This window comes from Tachypleus tridentatus, chromosome 1 (genome assembly GCF_004210375.1).
Source record: "Tachypleus tridentatus isolate NWPU-2018 chromosome 1, ASM421037v1, whole genome shotgun sequence".
NCBI classification, from domain to species: Eukaryota; Metazoa; Arthropoda; class Merostomata; order Xiphosura; family Limulidae; genus Tachypleus; species Tachypleus tridentatus.
The window spans coordinates 141,747,494-141,769,822 of record NC_134825.1 but is presented as its reverse complement, the minus strand read 5'-3'; the positions used below and the strand labels follow the sequence as shown (position 1 = coordinate 141,769,822).

General features: G+C 31.3%; 1 protein-coding gene across 1 annotated transcript in view; it reads left to right on the top strand.

Moving 5' to 3' along the window:
• LOC143225782 (acyl-CoA dehydrogenase family member 11-like) overlaps positions 1-22,329 on the top strand; it is a 92,459-nt gene that overhangs the window by 15,636 nt on the left and 54,494 nt on the right. Inside the window, 6 exon segments of the mRNA XM_076455777.1 lie at positions 3,918-4,017; positions 5,520-5,640; positions 12,946-13,088; positions 14,950-15,099; positions 21,752-21,846; positions 22,263-22,327. Coding sequence (XP_076311892.1) covers positions 3,918-4,017; positions 5,520-5,640; positions 12,946-13,088; positions 14,950-15,099; positions 21,752-21,846; positions 22,263-22,327 — 674 coding nt within the window.

Below are 22,329 nucleotides of genomic sequence, written 5' to 3'. Positions count from 1 at the left end.
TTTAGCATTTCCAGTTTGGTGTCTCTTTGGTCTTCTTGCAAACAAAAGTTTGATTCAAAGGAGAAAATTCACACATTCATTTACATTACTCTTTCAAGTTTTGTGACCTTTCTCTAGACTAAATGACTGACAGTAACTTGACTGGAAATGTTGAATTCTGTTGAGTATGCCATTGCTGTGTAAATAAATGAGATATTTTTAATCCATCCATAACTTAGTTAGAAAGCTAGATAACTTATGGTGGTTTTATGCACCTTTGAAATGTACAAAAATTAACTTGTCTTTCCCATACACTTGAAAGAATAAACAAAGCTTACGGTGAGGCTTAACAAGCACAACAAGTGAGTACAAATCACTTTTGTAACATCATAAGTACTAGAAATCATTATTCAACAATAAATGTTATTTTTTTTCTACTGTTTTAGGATTTTAAAAAATAACCAGAAATTAAGCATTTATGATTAAATAATAATAATATATGTGTGTGTGTGTGTGTGTATATATATATATCCATACAGTTCATGAGCACTTATTAATTTTGCACACCTGTACTGCTAAATTCCAACTATCATATGAAGATAATTAACATCTGAATACCTATTCAGTTTATTCGATCAGTGTAAATTTTCTGTAGAGCCATATCATAAACATTTAAACATTGTCTCACACTCATATCACTTTAGACAATTCTTGTTGCAAAAAATGTATTATAAACATGCTGATAAATCCTATCTTTGCATTCTCAGAGCTCGGATTAGGATTACTTTGAAGGAAAGTTCTGATAATTGTGCCTCATGAGCTTATATTGCTAGTGTTAAGAAAACAATGTAAGGACAGATTAATGATTCATTGCTTTGAGTGGCAGGTGTCCACTTCAGCTACTAACAGTGAAATAAACATAGGACATACATATGAAAAACTTAAAAGCAGAAACTCTCATTGGAAGTACTTTAGAACTAAATGGTAAATACTAATGAGGATATAACAGAACTACTTATTTTATTTTGCATATATCAATCTTTAAAGGTTTATGGTAGCTATGCAGTTGGTTAAATTGACCAACCCCATGTTCAGTTAGGTAGAAAAAATAACAGATAAAATGTAAAGTTTTTTACGAAAACACATTTGATATGCATTTAAGATGTTTTAAAAATTATGCAAATACATTTTGAAAATTTTCTAATAAAGAAAATATTTTTAAATTTATGAAAATTGCTTTGCTCTCATAGTAGTCAACACTATGACTCCATATTTTTGGATAAATTTATAGTATTTAGAAAAAATACTGAATTAGTAATTCTTATTTTTCATCTATAAAATAATTGTAATGTTTTCTAAAAGCTTGAAAAATGTTGTGAAGAAATACAAGACACGTTAAAAGTTATAGTACAGAAACTATAATGGTCACTTTAAGGTCACATGATTGGTGTAATTCACCAAGGCAGTAGTGAAAGGGTTGACCTCCTCTCTGTTAATGACTATTGATATGATTTATAAAACTTAAAAACTTATATCATGTACAATATACACAGTCTGGCAAGAGATCAGTTTTGCCTGATGACATGAATTATGAGATGCTGCATCATGTTTTTCTTTCCTTTCTTTTGGTTATTTTAATTTGAATTTGACAGGAAAAAGATTTTCTAGATGCATGGCATAGAGCTATTATCTTCTGTTTCTTCTAAGCCTGGAAGGATCACAAGATTCCTTCTAATTATCAACCTATTGTTTCGACTTTGTTTCTCTGTAAAGTTTTGGAAGGTTAAAGCTTGCCTTGTTTGTATTCTGGAATTAAACAGTTTTCTCTTACCAACCAAGCATGGTTTCTGCAGACATCACTGGTGGGGGACCACTTGATTTCATCTGAATTGTTGACCAGAGAAGCCTTCCTCAAGAGGGAGCATCTTAAGAAGGCTTATGACACTACATGAAGGTGTGACATCTTACAGGATCTCCAAACTTATGGGTTATGTAGCCATTTACCCATTTTTGTCTGTAATGTTTTTAAGCTGACAGGTAATTCCAGTCCTTTTGGAATCATTGTTGATCTCATTGTTTGCACAGGTACTTGGACTCCCGCAGGATTGTATCTTGAATATTTTACTTTGCAGTATTAAGATGAGTGCTATCACTGAGTAATTTCCTTCTACAGCTGTGAAGAGCCTCTGTGTTGATAATTTTTGAATTTCTTGTCAGCCATCAAATGTGAAATTTATTGAGTAGCACTACCTTTTCATGCTTGTCAGGGTAGCTCACAATTAACAGTTTCATCTTCAAATCATCTAATATCACTAGTGTGTATTTTTGTCCCCAACAAGGATTGCACTCTAATCTAGAGCTTCTATCAATAAATGCTTGACTGTGGATCTCTGGTTTGTGATTCCTTTTTCACTCTTTCTGGGTCCAATGTTTGTAAATTGAATCCAATGATCATCCACCTTACTTTAGATATTTACAGATTTCTTTCAATATTTTGCAAAGCTCCAGTCCTTACCACAACAATCTCCTTGGCATTGTTTTGTCATGTCTCTTTGGATTGTATTTTTTTGCAGATAGATTTTGCTTTTGTATTAAGGTGCAGTTGCTTAGATCTTTGAAGGCTTTGGTATCACTTACTGTCAGTACTAACCCAATTCTCTCAGATAGTAAAAAAAAGTCAGGTGCATTTTTGTTTATTATTCATCACTGCTCAGTTTTTGTGTTCCCAGCCATATTTCTGCTGATGGAAATAAACTTGTTAACATGATAAGTAGATCCTCTACTGTGGCATTATCACCACCCTCTCTGCCCCTCATTTGGACCTCAGACTTGTGATCAAGGCAGAGCTTCACACCAATTGGCAGCCAACTTAGGATGAACAATATTCACGACAAACATTTCCAAATAAAGCTGTTTATGTTATTTAGCCATTTAGTTTCTATAAGAATTGGAGAGAGAAAATTGGCTCAACAAGGCTTCACAATGGCCAGAGTTTCTTTATCCATAAAAAAAATTAACCCACTAATGTGTGCTCTTTGTAACATTCATGTGATAATAACCCTTATATCATTTTTGTGCCATTACAACATTTGCTAGTAGCATCATCATTTTAGATGTATTTTCTATCGAAGTTTGTCTTTACTGTTGAGCAGTGTCATTTGCAGTGATGACACCATTAAGATTAATCATATTTTAGCTTTTTACAGGCCATAGATCTGTTTAATTTTATTTCATTTTTACTATACTTTGCATTTGTTTTTGTTTTATGAATTTTTGATACCAGTTAGTACTGGTTATTTGTTTTGCACCATTAAATTCTCAACAATGAAGTAATCAGCTTATATGAAGCATGGATGATCACATCTTGTTTTCATTATATGGTTCTCAAGTGTCTTTAGCCAAATTTGCACTTTCCTTACTCATAAATGCAGTGGGATCACTGTTGTGCTCAAATTCAAATGGTTAACAGCCTTTGGAAACTGGTTGTAAACCTTCTTAAATCATTTATGTTTCTGGTTATTTTACTTATATTCTATCCCTAAAAAGTTACAATTGCACAACCACCACATAAGATTTTGGCTTTATGTAACTTATTTAAAATAACCTGAGTGTTGTAATTATTATTCAAATGTAAAATCACAATTCCAAGGAAAGAGGTTTATTATAACCTGTTCATTAACATTGCATTGGATTTTATTGTGAATTTAATTAATTATTTTGAAGGCAGTGCCTAAATGTATACAAATTACAAATTTTAATTCAGCCAGTTTTTTACACATTTTCTTACTTATGACATTATGGATGTATTCACATCCATGAGTTTACTTCTCATTTGTCCATACTGGTATGTTAAAAAAACTTAAGTTGCATCATAACAAGATATTATGTACTAAATTTTCTGCTATTCACTGAAATTTTTTTTTAATTTTTCATTTCAGTCGCCTGTATCAGATGGCCAAACTTTACTTGTATGCTCCCTCCTCAGGAATGTACACATGCCCTTTAGCTATGACAGATGGAGCTGCCAAAACTATAGAGGTTATTTTCCATTCATATAAGTCTTATTAGGTCATAATTTTTTTATGGTGTTGTTAATTAATAATACTAACAGAAAAGCCACCTTATGGGCAGCTGTTTGCTCTAGTAATTGCTAATTGTAGTATTCATACCTCATTTAAAAAAAATTTATAAAGTGAACGTTTTCTACCAAAGGACTTTTTTCTGGAAAGTACTGCATGTGAAAAGTGTTTGGATTGTGTTTCTTTGTCAAACACTACTCATTGCATAAAAAATATTCAATGTACAGAACTCAAAATCTTTATAATTTTACTTATATGAACAATAATGTTTTTGTGTATTAAAAGTGATACAATTTATTGAAAAAATAATATATTTAGGAACTCTAGCTTTTCAGTACTAAATTTAAAAATTACATCAATAAAGATATAATTACACCCTCATATACTGTCCTGATAAAAGTTGTGTTCTTGTTGTGAGGAGAGTACTTTTATTTAACATTGTTTTATTTAAAAATAAAACAGTTGTTACACATATCACAGATAATTTTGAATACTTAAAGTGTGATTTTTTTTTTATGGATTTTTACTTGTGTACCTGGTGCCATTCAAAACTTGGCACAGGAGTTTTGGTAACATATATACATAGATACTGACAATCATACAACATCCATTATAGTAAGATGAATTAAAAATAATTTGCATTTCACATCTATACCTTCCATTCTCTTTGAATAGAATAGTTCCCTTGTTTAAGCAGTTAAGGTTTTGGACTTACAGTGCTAAAATCCAAGTTTAATTTCTCTTGGTGGACATAGTGCAAATATCCCATTATGTACCTCTACATCAAAATGACAACATCAATATGTATGTCCTGAAGTTTTTAAAAATACTAATAAAGATTTCAGAATTAGAGTAACCTCATATAATCACAGTATAAAACCAAGTTAAAAACTGTACCTGTTGACACAGTGGCTGTCACACTGTGGATACTTGTTCTTGTTGAGTCAAAGATTGTGTACCTACATAAGTACCAGTACTTAATGACACGGAAGCTGATCATTCTAGTTATTTTCAATTCTTACATAGAAAACTTGCAATGTTTGCAGGTGCAGACTGGCATAACAAGACACCAGGAAAAATCCCAGTGGTACTCCTTAGAAAAGTATGCAGTTTTGTTATTTTTAGAACAAAACTATGTGCCCCTTCTAGTTTTTTTCCTTGGAAACTTTTAGTCAAGTCCACCCCTGAATGTATTAGAAATTTTAATTAGCTGTTTTGTACTGTTGGTTTTTCAGAATACCCATTATTTGTGAATTTTGTTGGCAATGTTGATCAATAAATTTATTCTTACTTAACTGTTTCATGGCATTTTGTATAACAGAAGTACAGTTTTTGATATTAAGTAATCAAATAGCTCTCAGGATACACAAATGAATTTGTCAGATTGTTCTCATTCTACTCTATTAAACTGTTATTTTGTAGTTGTGAATATTACTATCAAGTACAAATTATTATTAATAGACTTTAGGTCTCACTCATCCTGTGTTTGCTGAGGCCTATTCTCGATTAGTGTCTCGAGATCCCAAACTCTTCTGGACATCTGGTCAGTGGATGACTGAAAGACAGGGTGGATCTGATGTTGGTTAGTTTCTCTTTATCAAGCTAATTGTTCAAAATCGTTATTTACTCCGTGATTACTGAAAAATTGTTCATGATGTGAATGAAAACCTAATTATTGAAAAAGCCAAAAATAATAAGAGCATAGAATATAAGGTAATGTTGAGAATACATCAAATAAACTATGCAATAAGCATAAAATTAGAAAATAAACTTCCTGATTTTTGGTGTTTGAAAACTCAGGAAGAAGATTTACCTGCACTTACAGTCTTAGATGCTAATCCATATATGCAATAAGAGTGAAACATTTTTAAATCAGTGTGGTAAATTACATTGTGAGTTTTAAATACATGATACCCGAACAATTCATATATTATTGCTAATCTTACCACTTTTATAGTTGCTACTAAAGATAACTAATTATCTTATGTAATTGATATAATCATTTACCTGAAAATTAATTAATGTCATGAAAATAATCAACTAATTGAAAGTAGATTTTTTAAGTAATACTGTTATTAATTATTTTGACTTTCTAAGTAATCAAAATATTATTTTTATTTCTTATTTTATATTATTTATGATTTGTTTATTTTTGCCTAGTTTCATTGATTAGTGTCACAGATGACCAACCAGTTAAAACTAGTAATTCTAATTATTGCTATTTTTGATTATTCAACCTATACAAGTAATCAAAATATTGCTATTATGCTTCATCATTATTAATTTTTAGATTATTTCACATTTATTCAAAATTATACAGGTACAAATGTTAGGATGAATATGGTGATTTGAGAGTAGTGGGTTGAATTCACTTGCCACCAACCATACTCACTATTATTTTAAATTAATTCAAATGTGTCTAGTTTAATTGAACAGTGTCATAATTAACTCAAAAAATAATCAACTAATAAGAATTGTTGTTTTGAGTTATTACCATTTTTGATCAATAAAACTTTCCAAGTATTTAAAATATTGCCATTATTATTCTTTTTCTAATCATTAATTCAAATATTTACAGTTTTAGGCCTGAATAATCTGTTGATTAAAGTGAGTACCTCGTGACTCAAAGATAGATTGTCACAAGCCATGCTTACCCTTTTAGCCATGTAAACATCATATTTGTTTCTTTGTTTTTGAGTTATGTCAAAGCTTCCTACAACTACTCCTAATTTTACACTCATAACCAGAAAGAAAGCAATTAATCAGCAACACTCACTGCCAATTCTTAGGCTATTTGTTACCAACAAATAGGATTGACTGTCATCTTAAAATGCCTTAGTAGCTTTGTCATAACTCAAACAAAGCTATACAGCTTTAAGTGCATACCAACTGAGCTCACACATGACATGATAGCTGATATTACTTTAATTAGCTATGAGTAGCATGTACATAGCTCCCAATGAGTTGGCCTATATATTCACTATTAGTTACATAACTACCTATAGTGTGATATTTGTTGTTAATTTTAACTGCTGCAAAAACTACACAGTGTAACCTGTGTAGTTCAGTGTAAACTAAATAATATTGTAGATTTAGCTTAATATATATCTTACTTATTATAAGCTACAGGCATAAACAGTATTCACTGGGATAATAATGGTTAAGAAGGAAAACATTTCTGTTAAGTTAATATTAATCATTCTTAGATTGCTCAAAATAAGTTCTTACCAATAGTAAATTGTTCACCAGAAACTGTGAATTGGACTAATAAACAGTCTAAAAACATCTAACACCATTAAGTAGTTAACTTCTTTATGTGAGCAGGACTCCTGTTTAATTAGTAGTAGTTCTAAACTAAATAGGAAACATTGAAAAGGGAAAACAAAAGTCTAATTGTCATTGCATGCATTTTAATCACTATCTGCCTTATACTAAATTTTAGTTCATTTCAATTATTAATTTCCCACCACACACATATGTTGTTATAGTTTCTTTAAGCATGAACTGTAAAATGTAAACATATGAATCAATTTAAATTTTTATTCTTCTTAACCTCTCTTTGGTAAAAAGCTTATGACATTTTATATTTATAAAATTTTTAATTACCTTTTAAGTTTTCCTCTATTATGGAAGTAAAAAAAATCTAACTCTTAATAGTATGTAATTAAAGGTTGTTTTAATATTACTTCCATAATAGAGGAAAACTTAAAAGGTAATTAAAAATTTTATAAAACACTTTGATTTTTACTATGTGAATCATTTTAACCTCTCTGAGGAGCTAATCTAGTATCATTACAAGTTTTCTTACCAAACAGAAAAAATTGTATTATAGTTGTTTTTGTAGGACTGGCATGAATCTGTTTCCTGTATGATACTATACCTCTCTCACTTAATAGCATTTTTGCTTCAGTGCTGCCCTGTATATGCAACATTTATTTTTCAATGCTATAAGCCTTGAAACTCTCACCTACTCCACAGTTAACGTGATTCATTGTGTTTTCACATGTAAAGTATCATATGACAACCCCCACCAATTTGGGTTTTACACAGCCTACTGATGCACACTACTCGCTCTATTTGATTCCATCTAACCATCATTTCTCGTTACGCAGTTTTCTAGTGCAGGCATTTTGAATTTATGCTGATTTCAAGTCATAATTTAACTTATTTTAAGGTTTCAACTTTTTTCTACAGTTTGTTCACTATAGTTTATTGCTAAGTCAACTCACATTTGTTTTGTCATTTGTTACTACTTCTTCATTTTGACTTCTCCACAGTCAGTTATGGGATTGCACTTTCAGGTCATGTCTTCAGCTTTTATTTCTACTATTATGAGAATTTTAACACAGACTTCAGGAATGGGGTGTTAGCTGAGGAAATTGATCTGTACATGAGTTAGCTCATTTCTCCTGACAATGTCTGTGCTTCTCCTATTCCTATAGAAGCTATTCATGATGAGGAGGATTTTGACAGCCTTTTCCTGCCTCCTACATACGTTTTTTACACCCTTACCTTTTCTGAAGAATCAGCCTTTCTGGAAATGATTTCTCAGGTTTGTTGTGTTTTTTTCTGTATTTCCAGTTTTGTATGATTCTATTACTTCCTTGTTTTACACTGCTCCAATGTCCGATTACCTTGTCTATCCTTTTTTACCCAATATCAGGGTACATACTAAGTATTTCATTTCTTAATTGAGGGCTGGGTCAAGCATGCTTCATTCACCATGGGCTTCTGATCATTATGCATTGGCTTAGTATCAGGTGATTATCCCCTTCTCAACTTTTGAGTCAATTTTGCATGTGTTGGGTACAAATCCTGATAATCCTATATATTTATCCCAAGCCCAGTTTCCTGCCTTTATCTTACTCTTGTGTCTCTCCTACAGTACCTTTCATCCATACTCTTCCTTTATGAGGCTCTCCTTTTTCATCCTCCACTCCACACATTTCTTTTCCCTACCTCCTCCTTGGGATTTCCTTTTTCTCATCAGCATCTATCAGAATCAGTCTTATTCCAGTCAGTTCCCCTTACCTGGAGTTCTTTTCCTAGTGATTTGTAATTCTTGCTTCTATTCACATGCACATTTTACCCTGCATTCCAGAATCACCTTTCTTCTTGTCCTTGGTTGGGGATCAGATCTTCTTCTTCTGTACTTCATTGTTGTGTCTGGCTTCAAATTTCTATGTTTTGGTTGGGTGTGACCTTTGCTCATTTTATATGTTCATGTCGTTTGCAGTTTTGTTCTTTGCATGGATCACTGACTGCTTTCAGACATCTCATACCCATGTTTTTCTTTTAGGAAAGTTACATGTGAAGGTTGGCTTTCTTCTCCCAACCCAGTACTTCATCCTTTTCCTGATTTTCTTCAACTCATACATCAATTGAGCCCAGCCTTCTTCTTTTCAGTTGCATTTGATGAAGCTAATGGTTTTCAATGCTAAATTCTATTCTCCAATCACTGCTAATGTCATTCTATGGCTTTTGAGGATTTGGGTTTCCAAGAAAACCCAATTTTCCTTGGGTTTTGCCCCTTTGCATGACCTTCTGCCAGTATTGTTGGATAAATGAAATTTTTGTTCAAGATTCTTTGTATTCAATTTTCATCCTCTCTTCTTCCTTACAGGTCATTTTTTCCTGGTGATTCTGCAGCAGCAGCACTATGGATGGTATTCCTCTTCCACCTTCCTGTCCTGTGTTGTGGTTTTTACCAGTCGCATCTCCTGGGTTAGGGTATATATGGACTCGCACAACATCACTGGCCTTTGATCTTTGGTATAGTTATGGTTCCACATTACTCTTTTGAAAAATCATGCAGTTCTTTGGGTTCTGGATTGTTTCCTCCCATTAGTACAGGGCATGTAAGTCCATTTTGACTGTTTTCTCTTTCAGTATTGACTAGGGAGCATCCATTATCCATTCTTTTTCAATTTGTTTACAAACAGTGGATCTCCTCTTCTGGATCCACTCATTTGCCTGTTGGCACATTATGTCCTGGTGCTCTCTTTACTGATGCAGACCAGTTATCTTATCAGAAAAAGATTCACCTCTTTGAGTGATATCCTTAATGATTATGCTCCTGGTAAGAGGCTCTTCTATAATTGTGTTTTCCACCCTCCTCATGGCCACAGTACCTCTGTTCTGACCTTCATGGTTACTTGCCTTCAAGGCCTTTTATTCCTCACCATTCTATATTTCTCTTGGTTGTTTAACAATAATCTGTTTGTGTTGACCATCGAGAGCTATGGAGTGGCATAATCCTTTAACTTCTCTTTATTACCATTCCTGTCATGCTTTCCTCTTCTGTCATATCTCTCTTCTTTTTGTCTTTCTTGTCTCATCAGTTCCATTTTTGTCTCTGCTCTTTCTTGGGTGGGATTTCAATGTTGTTTCACATGCCTTTACCTAGCTTCTTTAAGAACCATTGACAACCCATTCTTTATCCCACCTACTTTGCTCCTTTTTGGTGGTTGTAATTATAGATTGGAGATGTTTGCTTTCAGTGTATGATGTATCCATTTCCATCTTGTTTTCATTCTGTAAACCTTGGTAGATCATGAGGGACACGTCTCTTTTCTGTGGATATTCCTCCTTTCCCTTTCTCATTTGTATTCCTGTTATGCTCCAGAACATTTCTTCTGCCTGTTTTATGCTCTTTGATGTTCATTTGTGTGCACTTCTTCCACTTATGACATTTACCCTGTGACCCTTACTGATTTGCTTTGTCAACTCATTCAGTTGGCTTTATATTTCCTTGTCTTCAGTTTTCCATTATATTTTTATTGTTTCCTTCCACTATAACCATCATTTTGAACTATTCATGACTGCACCCTTCCATTGTCTGTTGATGGAGATCTTCACATTATTTCTGTTTGACTGCATCCCCCCTTCTCTGGATACCAATTGCTTCTTGTTGCCATTCTACATAACTCATTTCAACTTTGAGTGGGCGAGTTTTCATTTATTTTTTCTCTTACAGTGGTGAGTGATGCCTGTCTAGGTATACTATTTGGCTGAGGGTCTCCCATCCTACCACCTTCTGGATGCTAGTTTCCAAGTGGTTTGGTTTGGTATGGGAACTGAATCAACCACCAAATTCAATACTATATGTTTTTTTCAATTCTATAATGCCTACTGTTGAGATGGAATGTTCTGCAAGACCACAAGTATGTTTATCCTCACAGTATATTGTATCATAAATCTGCCCATTTATGACTGTTGCAACTAATGGAATATCATGGGTAAAGCAGAAAAGGGGTTGCTGTTCTTCCCTTCAGTCACACATTATTGCATACACTGGGTTCAAACTGCTTTTAAAAATAGGGTTTCATGGCCACCCATTGCACTTTCTCCATTGCTTTGTTTTTTATGATGGATGATAATTAACCCTGAGCCATGATTATGTAAAGATAGATAAATTATTAAACAGAAAAAATTATGTTCATATAAAATTGTTAACAGTGGTGGAATGACTTATAAGTGAAGAAATTAGTTTGTTTTTTGTGGCAAGAACTAGAAGCTTTTAACTCTGGGCTACAGTAAAACTACATTTACCCATGAATTTCATTTTAGTGTCAACATATTAATTTTACAAAGATATCTAATAAACTAATGCTAAAGAGGCTATATCACATAGATCTATCATGCTTTATTGAGTTTATATATATTTGTCTGTCATGTGGATAAAGTTTTAGTAAATTTTATTTATGATACTTTCATGATACACTGTCTATGTGTAAGTAAAAGACAGATCAAATATTACAGAGGATTTTTTTAAGTTGTATTATTTGGATGATATTATTTTTAACTTAAATATGACTTATTTATTCTTTTGTATATTTAACAGGTATTTAGTCATTTTTAAGCTATTTCATTTTTTTCTCAGTAGTCTTGCTACTTTCTCCACTTTCAGTTTTTGTATTTAATAGAGAAAATTTTGTGCAATTCTTTACATTCCCTTTCCACAAAAAAATCAAACTTCTTCTCATGAGCTGAAATCAAATTCAGTCATCCTCTGTTCAACAGAATTTGGAATAATAGGAAAAGACTACACAGACAGACCTGCCAAGTCAAAAACTAAACACAAGTCCATAGCCAGTGGTGCTTAGTAAATGAAAATGAAACCTCCAATTCTGCCAGAATTCCACTCAACTATTAACATTTCTTTCTTTCCTTTGATGATGGCCTCTCATTGTATAATTGCTTTTGTAACATAGTGCATACATGCAGAAATGGTATTTTCATACTTATGTGAGGAAATTTACTAGAAATGTTTATTTGCAGTGATAATAAAGGAACTATTACATATTTTAAGATTTATTTTGTCCTTGAGCACTAAAGTTGCACATGAAATGAATTCCTTTTTGGACTAAAGGAACCTCTCACTTTCAGACCTGGTAATGGTCTTGATAAACACATAAATTTATCCCACATATAGGAACAAACAAAACTATTCACTTATATATGGAAATAAAAATATAGCATATCTAGCATTTTGAAAATTTCTGACAAGGTTTGTTTGCTAAAAGCTACTGTGTATGATGCTATTGTGGTGAATTTTTTAAAATCGATAAAAAAACATAAATTTACTTTACATTTATTTATGAATTTCCTCTATTCCCATTTAGGTGACATTTCTTTTAAACCATAGGAAACCATTTTAACATGTACTTGCTATTAATAATGATAAATAAAAAACAGCAACATACTGAATTGAAAGTTGTGTCCAACTAGTTCTTAATATGAGTGCATTTTAGTTAATTAATTTTATGATTTCACTCTTTTAAAACTGATTTCATAAGATCCTGCTTTTTTTGTATTTGTTTGTCAGATACTATTGAAAATGTTCCTGTTAATATATGTTGCATTATCTTTATTTCTCCGCCTATAGCTGGAGGTACAGAAACAGTTGCTTTTTCTCAAAGTGATGGAACATTTAGACTTTTTGGTTACAAGTGGTTTTCTTCGGCAACTGATGCCAATATTGCTTTAACACTTGCTCGTATTGCAGATAGCCAAGGACAAGTCATAGAGGTTTATGCACATTTTACATTTCATTAATTAAAACAACAACAACTAAAAAACAACATTATTTCATATAAATCACAAAATTTGTTGAAATATTAATGTGGATTGTTTTGTTCTTAACAACTTAATTATCTGTATGTCCAATAAATATTTTCTCCAAAACTGTAAAAAAATATTAATGAGATGTTGTAGTACTGCAATGTTTAATTCTTGTCTAATCGGCTTTGAAACTGCTTCTTTTAGTGTTTTCCACTGACTCACTGTTATATAATTTAAGAAATACAATTTGAAAAGTAAAGTATTTAAATGTATCATAAATCAGAAGATTTTTATTAATAGTCTCATATCAGACTCGCAGTTTTATGCCCTTTTGCAATATGTATGGTGGATCAATTCTACATTAGTATGTTCTATTCAAACAAGCCCTAGCATTGATATTATTTTCTTTGCACTTGTGTGTAACATAAATATTATAACAAATAACCAACACACAACATTGAAATCGATATACAACTTAAAACATTTCTAAAATGTGGACTCCACATGTTTCAATGTTTATCATGTCATTTTCAAGAGTGAATTACACTTATGTCTTGCAAGCTCTTTCCTGAAGATGATGTGGTAAATGTTGTTACATATCATGATTTTAAATGCCTAAAACTGAGTTAATTGATAATTTAAGCTTAGAAGTTAATAAAATGTCAATATGCATCAAATTTATAAAACTTGTCAACAAAATTGTTACACACAATTTTCTGCCTTAATATAAATATATTTTAATATAAAAATAATAATATAATAATAATAAAGGTTGTTACAAATAATGATTTATATACAAAAACTGTACATAATCACACACAATATTGAGTCTTTTATCTGGTTCGAAACTGAATATTTTATCCATGGTTCATGAGGAATCCAAAGTCAATATAATGGGAAGCTGGCTTGCTCTTTACTGAGCACACACGAATTTTTCACAGCTAAGGTTGTATAATGTCTTCCTAAAAATACTAATGTCCAATGTTAATCCACTGAAGTTAAATGATTTGTAATGTTTAAAATCTATAAAAATTCCAGATCAGTATCTGAAGTTCCTGATTAATAATGATTAATCACATTTATAGTCTCCAAGGTTTAAATTATGCCAACTATAGCAAATCAGTAATGCATATTGTCTCTTGGTGCATTGTGTTAGTTAATTTTATAAGCTTGAAAGGAAAGTTTCTAAAAATTTCAACTAAAGCAACAATACTGGCATTTACAGACGTTTATACATTGTTGATTTTTACACTCAAGAATCTTCCACAAATTTAGTAAACAGGCAGAAATTCTGCAATATACATTTAACAGTATAAGTTACATGCATTTCTAAAGATATATTTAGTTGAAACAAAAATCGATACTAAAATAGGTTTATAATAGGAGCATCTGCCATAACATCAGAACATGTTGACCCACATTTCAGAAATATTTTAATTGTGTATCAGTTTTGACATTGTGTGTTGTTTATTTATTATTTCAAGTCCCTAACTTTTTTTTTTTTTATATAGCAGTCTATCTTATTGTATTTCTATCAGATAGATTTGTCTCACATTATATAATTCCATAGCTGTTTTACTGGTGTGTCATGAGAACAAATGTCTGATATAAATTTGTATGTTTACTTGACTCTTATTAGTTTTTAACATTTTGTTTATCTTAAGCCTTATTCAGTACCTATAAGTGAATGATAATGAATTGAATTACAATTTATTTAAGTGCAGAATTTGAGAAAATGATCATTAGTTGTAGGAAATATCTCTTGAAAGTTTAATATCAGCAATTCTTTTAACTCTAAAGCTTTTTTATTTATGCTTTATTTGTACAGGGAACAAAGGGATTAACTATGTTCTATTTAGAGACATGCTTACCAGAAGGAAACTTGAATAATTTGGAAATGATTCGGCTGAAAGAAAAGCTAGGAACTCGTCAACTACCAACAGCAGAACTTTTACTGAAAGGAACAATAGCATATAAGGTGAGAGTATTATCAATTTGGTAAACTGTGTTTTATCACATAGAGGTTTTAATATGCATACTGATTGAAATACAGTTAGTCAATGTGCATTGTAACATATTTTATCAAAGATCTAAAGGCTTTTCTTAATGTAGATATTAGATAAATAACCAGTTTTTGAAACTTATAATTGATTTTAGCAGATTAGTAAATATGTTTCCATTTGGAAATGCAGCATTAGATATTAAACAAGACTTGACACACTTTGAATATTTAGGCCTTTAAACGTTAAGCAGCTTTGATTAAATAAGAGATATGGATATTAAATGAGTAAATGGTTTCAGTCTCTTGAAAATTTGAGAATTAGACAGTTTTAACTATTAGAGATGCAGGCATTAGTCAAGTAAAAAGTCTCAATTTTTTTTTAAGCTCTACCATCATACAAATATGCAACTTTGACATTTGAAATGCAGGCATTAAATAATTGCATAGATTCATCTGTCATTAAAAGTTTAGGTATGAAACTAAAAAAAAAATTAAATTAATCTTTAAACGAACACGTGATAGAGTGTCATGCAACAAAAGCAACCTACCAGATACACTGTGTGTTATTAACAGAAGTGATAAATTAGTAATTTACCACTTCCAGTAGCTCAGACTGATGTAATCCAATATGAACTCTCACATATTTTTGTGCATGTGCTCTAGTGGACCTTTACTTCAAGGCAATTCATAGAGAAATACATAAGATATAAAATCTCCAATTTTTGTTAATTTTTTTCCCTTTATTTTTTTGCACCTAAGTTACAGAAACTTTATTTGATAGAAAAACATAACTTTTAAAATGTCTACACAAAAATCATGCAAGCTATTGGTCTGAAAATTTTACTTCAACTTCTCCTAAGAGTAAAGATGGATTGTTTTTAGTTTTATGTCATTTAGAGTAAAGACAGCTCATGCAGAGCAGCAAACCTGTGGATTGAAAGCATGAACAGATATGTAAGTACTGGTTAGGACAAGCAAACTAAATTAGCATTTACTAGCTCAAGTTTTCAAAAGAATCACAAGGGTGGACACTTATTATTCATTGCCATCTGTTAAGTACAAATTTGTTAAATTTTATTAAATTCTTCTAAGTAAAGAATCATGTGATATTAACTTAAGCATATGGCACAAATAATGATGCTTTATACAGCTGTATTGGGCAAATGCTAGTTGTGTCAAAAAACTGTTAATTTAGATTTTGTGGCATTACTATAAAAAGAAGTTACCAACACTGTTTTAGAGAGAAAAACTACTACTGTACATGTTAAAGAATTTTGTTGGATCTTTAAAGTACAGGTCTGTTCTGAGTAGTAGGGTTGCAATCCTAAAATTAATATTGGTTACTATCAAGTGTCGCCTTCTTACTTGTGTTTTTTTTGTGTGTGTGTTAACAAAAGGTCATGATATGATATCTAATCAAAAACAATTTGGATGTTAGAAAAAGATGTGGACAAAAATGGATTGAATATGTGACTTAAAGGAATGAAATCAAAATTGGTGGCCATACTGGTAGTAACAATTATAGCATTGATAAGAATCTTACAGCAAATATTATTCATTAATTAGCTAGGCCACATATTTTGTTTTACCCACAAAAATGCCCTAAATTGAACAAAAGAGAATGGAAAGGTGTAGTATACAGCCACTTTGTATGTTTTCTCAAAGTATATCTGGCCACTGAAATTATCTTTTTGATCTATGTAAATATATTCAGGCATGATGAATTAAGGTATCCACTGTTTCACCAACACATCAACAGCAGACTCTAATGAATTATCAACCGAGATAAGCCATGGACCACTTACTGATATAATCGACAGTACCAATCATAATCACATACTGAACACCTAGTTCAGTTTCTGAGGGCTATTCTCTACAAAACATGGTGAATAATTCTCTGTTGTTTATTCTGTTTAGGCCAGCTTTTCCTCTATGTAGCACACACACACACACACTATACAGTATTTACACCACCTCTTAACATCTCAACTCAAATATAATCAGTAACATTTTGGTAGTCCTCAGTATTCATACTGTGTAAAGTCTGAAGAATTTCCTTCCTGAAAGCTCCAAGTACCATTAGTTCAAAACAGTTCAAGAATCATATTTAATCAGTTAAGAATAAATGTGCAACATGCTTTTTGAACTCATAACCACCTGAACAAGTTCCATAGGTTATGGTGTTCTCACTATGTTCCTCAATTTGTGCTGGCCATGCCACATTATGCTTCACAGCAAGTAGCATCCATACTGTATTTGAATCCTTCAGTTGCTCTTTTTGGAGCTTCTAAGACATTAAATATAAATCCATCCATTTAAGGAATCGTCTATAGTATTGCTTGACACAGCTAGGACATAAATTTCTTTAACTCTTGACTTTGGGTCCAAGGTTCATGATATTTAAAATGGTTGAAGGCCTAGTTCACAGTAATGAACTTTCTACCATACAGGTAATATCATAAGTGTTTGATGAAGATTTTAAGTGTGGGCAGTTCTTTCTTCTTCATGTAGTATCTGTATTCAAGAGCTGTGATATACAACTGATGTATCCAAATGCAAGATAAACCCTATCCTGCAACTGTGATAACACTACTGTGTTTCCACCACCATTTGCATTAACATCCAACATAATTCTCAGTCATGTCTTAAATATGCCAACAATGGAGCCTCAACTAAGGTCACACTCCTCAGTCCACCTTAAATGCACATTAGCTTTAGTGAGAACAGCTAATGGTATGTTAATGTTAAACAAATCAGTCATGATTCATCTGTAATATGATCAAAATCAAAGAAACTGCAGTCTTTTATCATATCATAAAACCTGCCTTGTACTACCTTGATCCTCAAAATAGACAACAGTAGTAACTTCTGAAACTTCAACTCTACCCACAGTGTGACTGATAAATTACATGGCATGCATATAAGTTTACACACTTGCATGGTTTCAACTTTAAACCTGCCTTTTGTATCCACTGAAATAATAATCTCAGGATTTCAGCAGTGAACTTGAACATCCAACCATACACCAGTCTTTCCCATTGAAACCCCTTTTGTGTAAATTTTATAACCTCTCAAAAGTGCCAGGCTTATTACTAGGATACATTGAATGAGTTAAAACTTTTAAAACTATTTCAAATGCTAAAAGTATGAGTACAATGATTGGTATGCTGATGTCATCCAGTTCATCATGCCATTATTGTTACCAACATGCACCTTTCATTGCATTCAGATATTTATTTTTCTATGAGAGTGGAAAGGCATCAATGAGAATGACAATATTTGCCTCCTTCCTTACAATCACTACTATAAATATCTGTGCACCCCGTGAAGACTGTTATTCTATCATTTAACATCTGCTGTATCTCATTGTTCTAGGGAGATCTTTGCAATCATCATTGTTTTTTCTGTAAATTTAAAAGTAGGTTACTCTTCTCCATATATCTTTTTAAGTATATTAGCTATGCTCATCATTCTTCAATTACAAAATAATCCACATATTTCAGGTAAAATGTTTTTAGTTCATTTACCTACCATATAAATATTGAACATGCATAGGATTAATAGGCGCTAACTTTTTCCTCTGTCCACAGTTTGATATCTCTTTTCTTTTTAATTGTTTTATTGTTTATAGTTAACTTACTTATCATTGGATATTAGTATTAGACCTGTTGTGTTTTCTAACACTGTATTTTATACTTAGTCCATTAGAGATTTTCAAGAATTGGAAGAGTGTGTAAGCATAATTTTCCAGCCACACTTTGTTCACCATATAAGTTACTGATAATGCTTTTTGCTGAATACAGAGCTTGTCAGACCAACTGGGACACAGCAAAGTAGTATTGTTATTTTTGTTTCTTTACCATATTTTACATTATGTTTCAGACCTTTGCTCTTTCTGATTTACATTAGTAACATAGATGAGGGAATGGTCAATAAATTACTTAAATTACCAATGATATTAAGATCTAGAGTGTTGCTAGCTGTGAAGAGGATATTGTTGATTTACAAAAGATTTAGATTTAGATCATTTATTGAGTTGGGCAAATAAATAGTAAATAGAGTTTAATTATAATAAATGCAAGATAATACATGTGAGTTATCATAATTTGAATTATAAGTATAATTTGGATACAGCATCAGTGGTAGTTGATCAGTCTCTTCTGTCATCCAAGCAGTGTGCTGTTGCTAATGGTAGGACAAATAATAGTACTTTAAGTTGCATCTACAGAAATGCTGAATACATATCTAAATAGGTTATAATTTCATTGTATAGGTTACTTGTTAGGCCACATTTGGAGATTTGAAGTATTGTGTTCAGTCTTGGGCTCCTTATCTTAGGAAGTACACTGAATGTTAGGTAAAAGTTCAGAGGTGAATGATTAGGATCATGCATGGGGTAGGGAGTTTGTCTTATAAGGAAAAATTAAGACCACTCAAGTTTTTTTCTGTTTTAAGAGAAAGGGTTTGGGGGATCTGATTGAGGTGTTTAAGATTCTAAATTGAACTAATAGCAATGATGCATCATTGTTTTAATACTTAACACTGAGAACAGTAGGACTAGTAGACACAAATACAAATTTTGGCAGAGTTAAAGTCATCTTCAGCTAAAACAGTTCTATTTTTCTTACATCATGGTTGGCCTTTAAAATTGGTTGCTTTCAGATATTGTGGAGGCAGTAATTTTAGGTAAATTGAAGAAAAAGCTTTATGAGTATTTGAACAATAAGGGCTGGCTTTGAGATATGTTCTTTAATTTATTTATTAATATTTTTAATTTAGTTTAAAGGATGACACAGTAGAGATCAATCAATAGGTTCCTTGTCCCCAAACATTATGTTATGTTAATCTCATTTTATCCATTTTTTTCTTATAACTTATTTCTGTCAACAGTATTTCAAAAAACTTTTACATTTACAAAAAAATTATACAACTTTCCTCTTGTTCTTCTAACTTTTTCCCAATAAAATATTCAAAATAAATGTTATCTCTCTTGGCTTACATTTTTTTTTAAATTCATCTAGGTTTTTTTTTATTATTTCTTTTTTCCAACTGTAATGCCAGTTAAATAACTTATAATATTACATACTAATAAACCTTTTCTATAATTCTTTGAATCTACTTCATTGTCTTCATTTGTTTGCATAACAGTTTATCTCACCTCAAATATGGTAGTTAAGTACCAAAAAAAGAATATTGGTAAATAGTTTGTAGATGTTAATTGTGTAGTTGTCCTTTATACATCTTTTGTAACTACTCTGCAGTTTTTTGCCATTTCTTTCCTTTTCAATGTTTGTTGTACATGATTTAAATATAATTATAATAGGTTACCTGCATCTTCTTTTGAGTAGTAACAACTAGTTTTGTATTTATGTATATAGTCAAATTAGATGAGAATCAACCTAATTTTTCTCATTTATTAATGTTTCATTCATCCATTACTTAATATTACAAAATAATTTTAACAAAAATAAATATAAATTTGTCATTACATTTTATCACATTTATAAAAACCTGTTTTTGTTTTGTTTCTGGAAATATAGAAATTATTTTGATAAGGTTTGATCCCTCTCCAATTTCTAGAAACTCCCAGTTTGACTGAAAAATTCCAAAATTGCAGCATTTTTAACAAGTAGTTTTCAGTACATGAAATGTTATCCTATTGCTTCTGTATAGTAAATCCACCAGTGATTTTCAGTCAGTATACAAAAAATAATTATTAATATTTATTAATGTTATGATTTTTGCATTAAAAACATAAAGGGACTCACATTTCCAATCTCTAACCCCCTTCAAAACCACTGGTAAAATATTATCTGGTGTGGTAGCTTTATCATCCATTAAACTTTCCAAATTTTGAAGAACAAGTCCAGAATTAATATGATCATCTATTAGTATTAATTTTCTACCATTTTTTCATCATTACATGTATTGCAAAATAGTAATTTGTTTGTTTGTTTGTAAGTCTGCATAAAGCTAAATAATGGGCTATCTGTGCTTTGCTTACCACAGGTATCGAAATCAAGATTCTAGCATTATAAGTCCACAGACATCTCAATGTGCTACTGGGGGGCAAACTAATTTGGAGTATGTGTATGTATGTTTGTCTTATATAGCAAAGGTATATTGTGTCATCTGTTGTGTTCACCAAGAGGAATCAAACCCCTGATTTTAGCATTGTAAATTTGAAGACTTACTGCTGTCCTACAGGGGGACATATGTGTGTATACCTATAGTGTGCTAACATGTAACATTGTATTTCCAGTTTCACAATGCATCTTAAATATATGTAATACCTTTTAGATTTCATTCATAGACGTGTTATAAAGTATATGTTTTTGCTTCTTTGTAATGTGTGATTTCATTTTAAATCATAATCAATATTTTATAATTATATTTTAGTATTTATATTGTTATTACTTTCAATACTTGTATTTTTAGTTGGTATATTCAAACTTTTTTTTTTGCATCATTTAGTTATTCTTGATGGGAAAAACTTTCAGCATATACGTGTAGTATTGTTTCTTTAATTATCAAATCTAAGACTAAATACTAGACCAATTATATATTTAAACGATTAGATGTAAGAATGATTTGTATTTACAGTGTTGTTTCTCACCTACTCTGCTAGATGTCTGAAGCTGGAAGAGGGGTGGCAGCAATATCAAACATGTTAGCCATGACTAGGATTCATAATGCCATTGCTGCTGTTGCAAGCATGAGGAGGTAACTTAGTTGCATATAGTAATTGGTCTACCAGAAAAACTTTCCTTGAATGCATTAATGTGTAATTTATCAAAGATTGTTATATTTATGTTCACAAAATATGACCAGCACATGCAAATGGTAAATCATAACAAAGTAATTTTTAACTATAAGAAAAATCACAACATAAGGAACATAGGTAGCCATGTACAGCAAAGCATTTCTAAATTTTAATCTAATCAGATAAGATTTATTTTTCCTGTTTAATTTCTTACTTAAAATACTTGTTATATGATTTAGATGATATTTGTGAAACCAATTATCTCTTGTTATTGATATAAATAATGACAAAGATTACATTCACAAAAGTTTGTATTTTAAAAAAAACAAATACATATCTCAGTTATCAAGGTTATTTATTTCTTTTATCATTTTAGGATCTTGAATTTGGCCAGAGATTACTGCTTCAAACGCACAGCTTTTGGAAAATTCATCATCAATCAT